This window comes from Plectropomus leopardus, chromosome 16 (genome assembly GCF_008729295.1).
Source record: "Plectropomus leopardus isolate mb chromosome 16, YSFRI_Pleo_2.0, whole genome shotgun sequence".
NCBI lineage: Eukaryota > Metazoa > Chordata > Actinopteri > Perciformes > Serranidae > Plectropomus > Plectropomus leopardus.
Window position 1 is genome coordinate 4899014 of NC_056478.1, and position 13588 is coordinate 4912601.

Here is a 13588-nt window from a genome sequence, read left to right on the forward strand (position 1 = left end):
ATGGTGCTGCTACTGGCAGAGGTATGTACAGCCCATGTGCGGGGTTGCGGTATGGTGGGGTCCACAGAGGAGAAATGGACACCAGATGGGACCAAGGGGGGGTGGAGATGCAAGGTAGAATAAAATAACACATGCAAAAGATTGAAACTGAAATGTAGTAGAAGGGAGGAGGAAATGTGTGTGCGCATGTTGGGAGGGTATAAAATAATCAGATAGTTGCCTCATCTAGTAGAAGGGTGCAATACACCCTCGAAGGATAAGAATGGGTAAACAGATATGATCTGAGGCGTGTGAAAAAAAAAGTGACATTTTGATGTTTTTACTGCCCGTGAATAAAGTCTCACGGCTCCTTCTAAAATGTTTTGATTTACATTTCCTATATAAGTAACAAGCGTATCTTTGTTCGACGCACATTTGTTTTTTGAAGAGAAAAAGCCCACCAGGAAACCCTTGAATAGATGATTGAAAAAACAACCACGTTGGTTTTCCATGCAAGCGTATGCATGTGTCTGAGATTGAAAACCAACATTCCACGGTCCCAATGTGCGCTCACATAAAAAACATTCTATTTAGAGCATTTTGAGCTGCCTTGTGATCCCTCCAAACCCTTTTCTAATGCAAACACAGCAGAAAACGCAGTCAGTCAAACTCCGCAGAACTCTCTCTGTTTCTTTCTCCCTCTCATTATCTGATCTGCTATTGTGGCTGCGCTGAAAACTTTCATCTGTCTTTCTAAAGCAGTTTTTAGTCAAGATACTGTGTTGTTTCCATCAAAAACATTGCATTATGAAGATATTGACTCAGGTGCTTCAGTATCTATCTGCAACATATGATGTGCTTTGTTTTTTCCATGACTCTTAAGCTGTTTTTGGTGTCATTATATGCTGCTGCTGTTGAGTAGATTTGTGAAACATTCCTCCTTTTTTTTTTTACTTCAGTGCCGAAAGACATCAGAGCCTTATGACTCAGAGACGACAAAGAAAGGCAGCCAAACTCCAAAGTAGGTAAGAATCTGTCTGAGCACGTGCAGTATGTGGACAGGTGCAGGTGTGTGTTTGTTTGTCTTTATTAATTAAAGTGCCAAAGTGCTCTTTTCTTGGTGAGAGCCTCTCGGTGTGTCTGTGTGCTGCAGTTTGCAGTCTCAACTCTCACTATAAATAAACTCTTCGCCCTCTCAGACCTTCCTCAGAAGCCCTGCAGATTTTTTTTTAAGGTTAATATTGGTTAGGAACAGAGAAAACATCTTCTAGTCAAACCTTCCCATGGATCTTTGCAGTGACGTGTATTGCATGAAAACATGCCCTGTTTTCCTAATCCTCCCATGGGAGTCTATCACATTTGTGGGCTTGTAACTTGTCACTCCTGTCCTGTGACCCTACACCCCACTGCAGTTCATTACACCAGCAGCTCCCTGACCCGGCTCTGTCACTTTCCTCTTCTATTGTTGTTGGTTTCCAATTACATTTACCAAAAGAGTTCAGTGCTTGGTTTGCAATCAGTGTAGTGTGAGCTTCTTGTCATGCGTTATATTTGTACAGCTAATTTCTGTCTGAATTTGAAACTCTTGTAGTCAGCCACACATGTTGGCCCCTGACAAAGTTACATCAACACTATTTCACTGTAGCTAATCTGGGAAAATTGGATCGACCACGTTATTTTCACGATAAATACACATTATTTATTTACAAATAAAGTGGTTATAATAGAAATAAATACAAAATAAAAATCTGAGCATTATACTTCATGTGGTATTGCACCCATTTCGAAATGTACATCAGAAATACATTTTCAAAACCAGTAAAGGAATATTCCTCTGATTAAAATATTTATTTTTCCCAACTTTACGTAGACATAAATATATTCATATATAGTTTTTTTTCTTCTTCCACAATAGCTCTGTTTTGTCTTTCATATAAATAAACGTCTTCATTGGGAAACCGGGTGTCCATAATAACCTTTTGATGTCTCTGTCAGTCTCTCTTGCCCACTTTTCTCTTTTTTATCCATGTCCGTTTCTCACCGGCAGCCACATCCCTCCACCACCATATCCTGGTAGTTTTTCAGGATGACCTTCTCGTATTCATCCAGGTAGAGCAGGGAGATGGGGCTGAGGTCAGTGGGCACGCAGCATGCTCTGGGGATGTTCGAGTTGACTGAGTTGACCAGCGTTTGCACAATGGCATGATTGGTAGAATTGAGGTGGTCTGCAAGGGGGAACGGACATTCCCCATGGCAATAAAAGGCGTGGTAGCCAGGGGGCGCCACTATCCACTCGTTCCATCCCACGTCACTGAAGTCCACATATAGGGCATGCCTCTTGCAGCTGGCCTTGTGCTGGTGCTTCCTGCGCTGTTTACGGAGCGCCGCCTGACGTTTTTCCCGTGTGTGGAGTACAGAGTCCCCGCGGCCATCGTGGCCGTAAGTCACCAGCAGAGGCCGAGCCTGAGGCCACGAGTCCTGGTCCTGGTGCAGGGACCGGCTCACCCTGACATGCTTACTACGTCTCTGGGCGTGTTCTCTGTCCATCTCCACCTCCTCTGGGTGAAGCACCTCCACCATAAAACCATGGTTGTGACCTTTCCCAGAGGTCCACTGAGACACAGCGGGGCTGACGTCAAAGCTCTCCCAGCGGCTCAAAGAGTCCTGCACGAGCCGAGTGTCCAGCAGACGCACCAGAGGTTCCCTATTAGCAGGAACTCCGAATATCTCATAAATGTTGATACGATGCAAGCCACCAGCAGGAGCGCTCTCACTGATGCTACTGTTTCTGGTGTTGAGGGGCGCCGCTCCCATGACCTGATCCCTGTAGACACGCAGCTCTGCAGAGGTGATGAGCTCCTCGTCAGGGATAGACGTGAGGTTGAAGTAGAACTGCTGGGTCGTTTTCCCTTTCAGTCTGGCCAGGGCTTCCATAGACTCTACAAGAGATGGCACAGAGACAAGTGTAAGAGGATATGGGTGTGAAATGCATGCCAAGGATGAAACAAAGACTTGTACAAGATGAGAAACAACATCTATGATTAGTTGGCCTTATGGATCCTCTGTGAGCAGTGAGACCTTGGCTAAGGATGGTTCCTCACATGGTTTCTCTTTCTCTCTCACACACACTCACAGCCTTCTCTCTGCGCAGCCAGCCAAGCTGCCACGTGGTTATACCGAGTGGGTGTGGGCCATTGTCACACAGGAATAACACACACACACATCAGCACTTTGCATGCATGATTCAGGGTAATATTCTCAAGGTGATGCAACACCGTCATTAGTATTAGGCTCATAAATTAACCCGGCTCAATGTCAGATGAAAGCAGCGCGTTCCCATTTATCGATAAGATCAGACATGCTTGTCAGACTGCTTTTAAATGGCAAATTTTCCCTATGAGAACTGGCTGCTGCACACTATTCCCACTATCGATGCACATGAGAAAAAGTTGTAGGATATATTGTAGATTTTAAAAAGGTGAGTTATGAACAAAGGAGAAAAATCAATGTAAAACTGATTACATAAATGGCAACTGTTGCATTAACCTTTGAAGAGTGGCCAGCTCTGACATATTAAAAAAATGTTGCAATGTGAAAGTTCATAATTGCATTACCAAGAGATGACATACAATGCATAATATCAAAATTCTGGAGAGAACCTATAATCTTAAAATGAAGGCTAACTGCCTTGAAATGCTCTCCTTTCTAAAAGTGCATTTAAGACATCTATTATAAATGTCCTAAAGCAATTGAAAGTCGCACATATATACTTAAGCTCATTGGTATTCCCCTTTATATTGTACCGTAAATGACAGAAATGTTAGTAAAAGCTACAATTTTCTTTGAGGCGGCTCCACTTTGAACTCTAACTTTATGAAGTTCACAGATGATGTATAGACACACTTTTTAATCTGTTTGGTGTGGTAAAATAAACACAAACTTTGAACTCTGCGCTGTTTCAAAGGAGGCATTTAGGAAATTCCACCATCTCATCCTAAACCTCCCTCCAGAGGCACAAAGACCTCAATTAGGCCTATCACTCCTCATTTGATGTGGGAAAGCCCCCTGTCTCTCGTTCCCTCTCCTCTGTCCCCAATCCCCCTATTTCTTTCCTTCCCTCTGCTCCCAAATCCCCTTCTCCCTCTGTTCTCTCAGCCCCCCAAATCCTCTTTTCTTTCTGTCTCCTTCTCCTGTCACTCTGTTTCTTACTCTCTCCCGTCTGTCTCTCCTCTGAGCTGTGTGAACAAGTCGAGGCTTGTCAGAAACGTGTGAACCACAGATATGAGTGTATCAACATTCCTAATTTCTTTTCGCGCTGCATGCCAAAACAAAAGATAAAGGCTAATGTTGGGTCATTCATCACGGACCTGTCTAAGGCAGCCACTTCCTGTGTAATAGTGGAAATGTTCTATTTGGCATGGAAAATGGTTATTTTTTGAAAACCGATAGCAGTGAAACTAATTATCCCAGTGAAATTAATATCAGCAGGCAGATGTGATGAGTGATTAGAGCTGTTTGGCTTTGATGTGCTACACTTACATCTGTAGATACACGCTTATTATATGGAGTAGCCATCAATTGCACGTCTCCTGACATGGGAAGACTAACAACCCCGCAGCTCTGTTAGCATAGGATGAAAGAGCCAGGGGAGCATATGTAAACACAGTCTGAACACATTGGTAATGGCCGGTGGTGTCAAGGTGTGTGCTGGCCGGGTGCAGAGGTTTCCAGTAGTGGGCAGGGAGCAGTCACTCAGCTCCGGCTGCCCGGGCCAGGCTTGTTTGTAGTGTGTCAGTGTAGCCACTGGGTGTCATTGCACTGGGCCTCTGGAGAGCACCCAAGCAACCACTCAACCACCCCTCTGACTCACCCCTGATGGAAACTTCCCCACTCAAACACTTAGGACTCTGTATAAGGACTCTGTGTAGAGCCCCTATGGACTCAGTAACTTGTAAAAACTGGAACATGGGACATAGGAAATTAAATAGTATACACAGAGTTGCTATATGTTTGACAGTAAAAGTTATATTTTTTATCCTGCATAAATCATTTTGATATTACGACCAGGTGCACCACTCTGCGGCTCAAACTTAATATATAAATAAAGCATCAGTCATGTTTAAATTTCACCTGTTAGATTATTTTAGACAGCTTAAAATAACCCACTTCATCAGTAACATTGTGTAAACACATACTGGTGAACTAATACACATTATTCAGGAGTGTGTGAGTCTTATTCATCTGAGCAGCACATGTTAATTTGGAAGTAAAATGGAATTGAACTGAAATTCAACAATCGGCCAGCATATAAACTAAGTGAGCAATTATGCTGTTATTGGAACGTGCGTAATGGCGCACAGCGAGCCCCGCCCCAGGGGAAACAAGGGGGGTTTTGGAAAAATACTGTTCAGCCCCCCCCCCCCCCCCCCCTTTTTTTTTTTTTTTTTTTTTTTTTTACTAATTTCAGTCCTGTTACAAGTGACTCAGAATTCAGTCTGACACGATGACTTTGTCATAATGCGTGTTAGTATAATGTCATGTCTTGTGTTATTGAAGTAACAGGGTGATGACTATCACCTGCGCACAAGGCACACCGCCCTTTATCCTGCTCCTGTGGTGCGTGTCTGGAAAAACTGTTTTCAGAGCCCACGCAAACACCATCAATTATTAAGAAACAAATTACCCCAGGGATACCACCGCCCCCTTGATGTTTTTGAAGCCTGTGACAGCTGCGCCAGGGGCATGTTTGGTTAAAGGTTGCATCACGTATTTGAGGGTTAATTTAATTGTGCATGCTTGTTTGTAAATCGTGCCAGTGAGTTTTAAGCGATTAAAGAGTCACAAATAACCCGGACGCGTGTCACCTGTAAATGACTAACGCTCCATAAAACAGCGAAGACTCTGAAGTTCAGTCTTGACGCACTGAGTCATGTTTAAATATAGGTTTGGGTTGTCTGAGAGAGCCGGGGAGCTCTCCGGCTGACAGGTAAAGGTATGTCACTAATACATACCTTCATGGTGAAAGCTTCTAATCGTGTTGGCCTTGCTGGCGGCTCTCTCTGCGTGTTTCCCCATGCTCTTGGGTCGTTTAGTACTGTGGTCTCCGTTCGCTGAGTGCATGCGGTAAAGGTCCACCATGTACTGCGGCACCACGGCTTGCTTGCTCGGGGTTGGCCTGCGCCTCAGTCCAAACATATTGAGAAGCCGAAGCTCAAAGTCGTTGAGGAAACTCTCCGACTGCTCTGGGGTCTGCTTCCCGGATTCGCTGTATTTCCTCCGGCCGACCTCGGGGATAAGTCCCGTAGCACCTTCCAGCAACACCTGAGCGAGCAGCAGTACCATGAGAGAGCGGACCACGGCGACCATGATCAGTCAGTCCCTGTGGAGAAAGTTGGTTTCTGTCAATACACTGGCGCTGAGGTATTGACACAACAGGGGCTTCACTGCAGCATTGTCCAAAGTGTGCGCGATCCCCCCCATACAGTAGGAATGATTGAAGGAGAGCAGCTTAAAAAAGGAAGACACCTCTTCACTTTGAAGTTGAACAAAAAAGGGGAGCTCTGAATAACAACCCCGCAGGCGATATAGCGCGTCTAAGTGAAACACAAGATTGATCCTAACATGAACAGAAACATGAAAATATCAAGGTGAGGAAGTTATGAAAGCAAAAAAGGGGGGAAACAAATCAAAGAAAGTCGCGGGGGAAGCTACAGACATAACGTCTCCAATTAGAGGAGATAAGAAATCCCGTTTAGTGAAGTGATATGAAAAGAAATGCAAGTGGCCCGAAGGATCACAAGAGGCATGAAAGAATGTAGGAGAAAAGAGTCAGAATACAGCAGCAGCAGGAGAGGCAGTCAGACGGTGCTACAAGCGTCTATTTGCAGGCTTTGACGGTCATGTATAATCATAAGGGATAGGGTTACTTCAAGGGGCTCGCAGGTGTTAGATCTGACGTGCGTACCAGAGCCAGATGTAGCCCAGGACAAGACATCAAAAACTATCATCTGAGTAACACAACCCCCCCCCCAAAAACACCTTTAAAAACTGCATTTCTCTTTTCACTCTGTTTTCCTTGAAGTACAAAATGTGAACTTTTACGCACACACCCTGTGAGCATATACAGTGGGAGAACTGTCGGTTTCCACTTTTAAAGTAAACTTTTACTCACGAGGCAAATATTTTGAACTTGTTCGCATTATCTGGTTTCTTTGAGAAACTTTCAAGTGATTAATAAAGTCCATGAGTCTTTTTTTTTACCTGACGAGGAAGCGCTGTGTCCGGTCGTCGTTCCACCTTGGGGCTCCGATAAATTCCACATTAATTCGTGTTTAATCCACGCTGCTTCTCCTTGAGGGACCAAAGACAGCCCATGCCCTTCGCCGATCGCCTCTCGCACATATTCTCACCAGCTGCAATTCGGGTTAGGTCTTGGTCAGCACGGAAAGAAGAGGAAAAAAAATATGTTAAGTCTATGAGGAAGCGGGTTCGCGTAGGCAGGACCGATCTAAGTATAAAGCATCTTGGTTGAACATCTTCAAAAACAGTTTGCCCGAGACAAAAGTTGAGCGGAGGCTGGGGTTAAGAGAGAGATAAGCGCACTCAAGTGTCGCTCCTTGGACCTTGTTGCTCCGAGCGCGTCGCCTCTCCTCTGTGCGCCACAGCGTAGTGGTTGAATTGATTGGTGCCTTCGCTTCCCCCAGCGACTCTTTTTGTCGTATAGTGATGTCACCAAGGGGCTGTTATTATTTGTCCACTATAAACCACCTCCTGCGGACCTGTAACCCGGAGGCTCCAAACTTTTTCATGTCTAATGGCGTCAAATAAACACACATTAGCCCCCCCTCCCCGTTTGATAAGACTTGTTCACCCCACAGGAAGATTTTGTTTTGAAACGCCTTGGGTCAATAGTCACTTTTATACATACTAATTTGCATTACAGTGAAATGATATTATCCCCCCTTCCATGATCCATGTGTTTCCCCTCATTTAACACATCAGCATTTATATTAAAAATATATATCTCACCTCATTACAAACAGCTCTTTTTTCTTGCATTTTTACATATCCTGGAAATTCCCACTATAAAGATAATTACAAAGATTTTGTTTTCTAAGGGCTTAGGGTCAATAGTCACTTTTATATATGCTAATTTGCATTATAATAAAATAAAATGATTTAACAAAATGCTGCCCCCCTCCTGTATGAATCCATTGTTTTCCCACAGGTTCTATGAGACATCAGCATATATAATAAAAAAAAAGCCTTATTACAAACAACTCTTTTTCTCTTGCATCTTTACATATCCTGGAAATTCACACCATAAAAATAGTTAGAGTCAACAGATAAAACCATCCTGTTGCTTTTAGTTTGTTTTTCGGGGTGATTTTCCATACATAGGAATAGCAATCGTCTGTTTGCTTAATGGCTTTAAATAGCATTAAAATGGCTTGTTGCAGTCTCTAGGTGGTGTAATATTCTCGGAATTTGACCACGCGGAGCAAAAAAAAACTAAGGCTGCTTTATAAATAGATAAATGATCAAGGTGTTAATAGCTGGATTAAACATGTTTAGCTTTTGGATTAAAGGTAATAGATAATGTCATCACAATGTGTTGCTTTTGTGGTTTTAAAGGATTAGTCTCTGCGGAGGGACTATCACATCCTCCTGCTGAACTTCACAGCATGTGTGTGAGTATGTGTGTGTGTGTGTGTGGGTGGGTGCTTTTACATGTGTGTCTGACACCAGAGCAGATTTATGCATGCTTCCTCCTGACTATATCAATCTTTTCATGTCATTACAACTCGCAGCAGTTTATCGATATATTAGAGACAGACTTTGGCTGAACATATCTCACATCTACAATGCTGCGTTTGAGCCAAGTGAGAGTCTCGAGAGAAACCATCAATTTCTCAAGATGAACATATTTTTTCCCTCAGAGGCAAAAGTCAAAATCATCCCTTAAAGAGGCTCCTTTGGCCTGATGTATGTCTTCTTTGTTCTCAATGTGCAGCCCAGTCATCAGAAGAATATGTTAACATTATATGTCTCTGCAAACTACGAATATGTCACATGTGTATGTATCACATCAAGGTTTCTAAAGTGACATAATATTGTGATAATGAGGTGGAGACAGTTGGTGTGTCACCTAGGTGAGACACCTGTCAAGTTGTCAACCTCTGTTTTAAACCAACCATGCAGGTTATTTCTTTACAACCCTTTGTGGTGTTTTCATGGGTGGCATCAAACCTGTTTTCTTTTATTGTTTGTTTTGTTGTGTTTTTAGCTGCACATCACTGCATTATCAGCAGCGTTTGTGGTGCTAAACCATGGTATTTTTTACTGATACTTCGCTGCGTTTTCCAGCTGAGTTTCAGCTGCTGAAGTTGGGTATTTGTACTGGCACATCACAGCGTTTCCTAGCTGTGTTTATAGCATCGAACCTGGGTGTTTGTACTGGCAGATCACAGCGTTTTCCAGCTGTGTTTATAGCACTGAACCTGTGTGTTTTTAGAGGCACATCCTTGCTTTTCCAGTGACTTTTGTGCTGCCAAGCGTGTGTGTTTTAAGACAAAACATGATATTTTCCTAACCATAACCAAGTGATTTTTGTGCCTAAAGCTAACTACAATTTCACCACAACATTGTTAAGAAATGTAATGTTTTAACGTATCAGCCACTTGATAATGTACAAATGTGACATACCTGTACAATACGATTTTTTTTTCTGGAGCGTATCTACTGTATTTGTACAGCGCATGCTCTCAGTGGGGGGCGAGGGAAATTTTACTGTGTTTTAAGCCTGTGGGGTGTAGTCAACAGCATTAATGTTTGGGTCATCTCCATAAGAAAAGCCCCCATTGATTCCCTCTAGTGACTTCCATTAGGTGATGATGGTGGGGCAGGCGGCTGTGTTTTGGCCAAAGCACTGGACCTGTTTTCTTTGGAGAGATGGCAATAGATTAAATCCCACAGAGATCACAAGATAGCTTTGTCTCCTTCCAGGACAATAACATTTTATGAGGGATAATCCCAGATCATCCACTTAGCAATTAAAATACAGAGAGGCCCTTGGGTGTATGCCGTTACCTGAGTGGCAGTGTGCACTGGCCTTCCCCTTGCGGGATCCAAACATTTTTGACTCATACTTTGTTTTTGATGGTGGATCTCATATTCTTCTCTGGTTTTGGGTTGTTCTTGCCTTTTAGCTAAAGGTCCAGAGTGTCAGATTTATGGGGATTTAGTGGCAGCTAGCTGTGAGGATTGCAGAGTGCTACCAGCAGAAGCTTTTCTTCTGCGGTTTTTACCAGGAGCTGAATTATCTGCAGAGGTCACTGCCTCTCCAAAACAAACAGACCAAGTGATTAAAACCGGTAAAAATGCTGAATAAAACCATTTTGCGTGAAAAATCTGTGTTTCTCTGATGCTGTTCTGCATGTTGGAGATTGTCCACTAGCCTAGCACCTGCTAATCTGTGCTCACCTTTTTTGGCTGATGTTTTAGGATCCAGATGATCAGGAGGTTTTTACTAGGGGTTGGATTATCTGCAGAGGCCCTCAAAAACAAACTGACCCAAAGATTTAAACTGGTTAAAACACTAATATCAATGTTTTTCCAACATACTCATCACAGAAGGCTGATGTGAAAACGCAAATTATTGTTCGTTTTCTGTATACTTTAAAGAAAACATACTTATTATATTATATTCCATTTCTACCAATTTATCCCTTTAATTTCTACACACTGGACCTTTAGTAATCAGTTAAAGGTTACACTTTCTTTCCATTGTTTTTCCACTTAAGATGTTCCAGTCCACTTCGTTCATTCATTTATTCTTCCTTTCATTCATAAATCACTGTTTGATTTGCACTATTGTCATGTTAATCTGTTGGCAGTGATAGTTAGGTCTCAGCTGTTGCCAAAACACCACTTGGTGAACCTAGTGCTCTAAACCCAAACCCAGGTAAAAGCTGCTCGGCATTTAGATGCTTTAGATTGTGGGATAAGTCCTCACACAGTAAGCTGTGTATATCTTTAATTACCCGAGTGAGAGGATTAGAAAGAGAAGGCTTTATCTGATGCTTTCTCCCTCTTTTTCATTGTGTATATACAAGTGTGTGGTTTGAATGAGTGGGCATGTAAAGGCGTGTGTGTTTTGAGTGCACGTACATGCACAAATTGTGTGCGTGTGTGTCTCTTGGCACAGCTTGTGTCAGACCAGCACTGAGGAATGTGTCTAGCCAAGGCTGTTGAGGGACTTGATCAGTGATGCCCAGAGTGGTTTGAGAAGATCATGCGGCTCTGATACTGTATATATCATTGTTTTGAGCCAGATATATCATGTTTATCTAATCGCTGCGGCTGATCCAATTACATGCTGATTGAAAGGACAACATCGCAGAGCGAAACCCTGGCAACCACAGAGGGCAGGTAGAGATATGCTATCTGAAGCACAAATGAACGACTTACTGAGGAGTGCTCTGAGAGGTTAAACTGTGACTCAGCCAGACAGCCAGAACGACCACCACCATCACAAGCGTCATTATTTCCTCCCAACAGGCATTTGTTTGTTCGTGATAGCAGTAAATAATCTCTGAGAGATACAGCATAAAACTCAAGGTCAAGATAGAGGTACTCACATGGATCTCAGCTGTTCTATACAGAGCCATCGGCTCATTAGGACAGCAGTTTACAAACTGATTTTCGTGGTAATATTTCTCGATGTTTTATACTTTTGACCATCAGCTTCTAGGAAAGGGAAACATAATTCAAGTGAAAATGCCGTTTTCTCAAAACAAGCGCATATGCTGCACAGGGTTTCCCACACTTTCTGTTTAAGCTCACTTTATACAACATATATACTCAGTTTTTTATGGTGGTACAGCAGTTTCTCAGTTTTCATAGATTTTGTTGCAACAAACAATGAATGCTGCAGTAATGAGAAAGTCACTTAGCATTTTACCACCATCACTAATTTATGTCAGCAGGGCATATAATTTCATCTGACTTGTTTTCCAGTCTTTAACGAACAACATTTAACTTCAGTATGACCCGTTTTTACATTTTCTAGATCAGCACAGTAGAGTTTACAGTAATCGATATCAAAAAAGATAACCTAATGTTGTCATACAAGTTTATTTTCACATTAAATTTATAATCTTGTTGCTTAATCTTTAGCTACTTTCATAACACAAATTCAATATATTGTGATTAGGGATGGGATGAAAGGAGATTTTATTGCAGATCCTGATTTTAAAAAAACACACAATATGTTGGTCATGGAAAGTTGAATACAGAGTTCAGCAGCACCCAAAGACACTGCTGAGGTACCAACAATGAAAGAGACTCTGCAAAAACAGGTTCATAAGCACCAGCTTCAATAAATCCCAAAGATCTTAATCAAGTATTGGCATATCTCATTTTGAAACACATTAAACCATTTCCAATTGTTAAAAAGCCTGGCTTACTAAGACTGTTTTTCAGTGAAAAAGTTGAGCACCAAAATATGACGTGCATCCTATCTGTGATTCAGTATAAATATCTGTTTGTAGCAAAATGTAAGGTAAAGTGATTCCAGTATGTGTCAGTGCTATTTTTAATCCCCTGAGAATCCGAGCTTTTGTTTAGGATGCTTTTTTAATTTCTTAGGGATTGGTAGGACCTGATCAGTATCAAAAACTAAGCATTGTCTTTGAAGTAGTTTTTTAAAAAAAAGAAAAACAAACAAAAAAACATGTCCCCAGTGGATTTAATAGTCACTAGTGTGTACTAAACTATAAAATCGTTTATTTCAGTGCCTGAACATTGATTGCTGTGCAAAACAGAATTGCAAACAGTGCAACATTTGGTCAGTGTTTTCTAACTCTTAGGGTCAGAGGTCACTGTTTAAGAATTGCAGTGCCTGAACATGTCTGTGCAAAAACAAAATTGCAAATAATATAACATATCTGCAAGCTTTGTGATTTTTTCATTTTGTAACTGTGTATGAGTTTTGCTTGCTGCATAAGATAAGAATGTTCTTTTTGTCTGTAGGAAAAGTCCATCAGACCAACTTGCCCTGTTTGAAATGCTGTGATAAAACAATAATTAAGGCCAAGTGTCCTCAAACAAGGACTTCCTAATTAACAGCATCATAGCTTGTTGCCGTTGCTAAAATTGGTCAAATATATATGCAATATAATACTACAAATGTTATTAAGCATAATTAAACAGGTTTCAGCCATAAAATTTGATCATGTTTGTAAACTACTAAACTACTTTTTTGTCGGGATTGTCTGTAGAATAACTTCAGGTCTAAGTTAAGTAGACCTCAATTAAGTAAAAGGTGTTTCTAACCCAAAATGTGTTGTCCTGATATGAAGACGCAGGATCTCAGCAAGCATATTTTGATGATTATTGAGATAATATTGTGTATTACAGTCAATCACGACATGAAAGCTCATATCGTCCGATGTCTATTTGCAATCCCTTGGCGAATCAGAATTTCCCTTAACTCACAGGTGTGTTGAGGAACAATGCATCAGAGCGTCTGTACAGCCTCATAACGGTGGTTTAGCTATAGGCTGTTGTTATCAGCTTAAAGTGGAGATCTTGGAAATCCTTTTGTCCC

General features: G+C 41.9%; 1 protein-coding gene across 1 annotated transcript; it reads right to left on the bottom strand.

The window, feature by feature from the left end:
• Positions 1 to 1711: 1711 nt before the first annotated feature.
• On the bottom strand, positions 1712 to 7634 carry bmp2b (bone morphogenetic protein 2b). Its single transcript, XM_042503385.1, has 3 exons — positions 7240 to 7634; positions 5991 to 6358; positions 1712 to 2918 (listed from the first exon to the last, which is right to left on the bottom strand). Exons 2-3 carry the CDS (start codon positions 6343 to 6345, stop codon positions 2017 to 2019), a joined length of 1257 nt encoding a protein of 418 aa, XP_042359319.1. The 5' UTR covers positions 6346 to 6358; positions 7240 to 7634; the 3' UTR covers positions 1712 to 2016.
• Between the last annotated feature and the right edge of the window lie 5954 nt (positions 7635 to 13588).

Excerpts from the sequence above, each read along its gene's own strand:
- bmp2b (XM_042503385.1), bottom strand. The coding sequence starts at position 6,345 with ATGGTCGCCGTGGTCCGCTCTCTCATGGTACTGCTGCTCGCTCAGGTG. Across the intron at positions 2,919-5,990 it reads TAGAAGCTTTCACCATGAAG|AGTCTATGGAAGCCCTGGCC; the intron begins GTATGTATTAGT and ends CATCTCTTGTAG.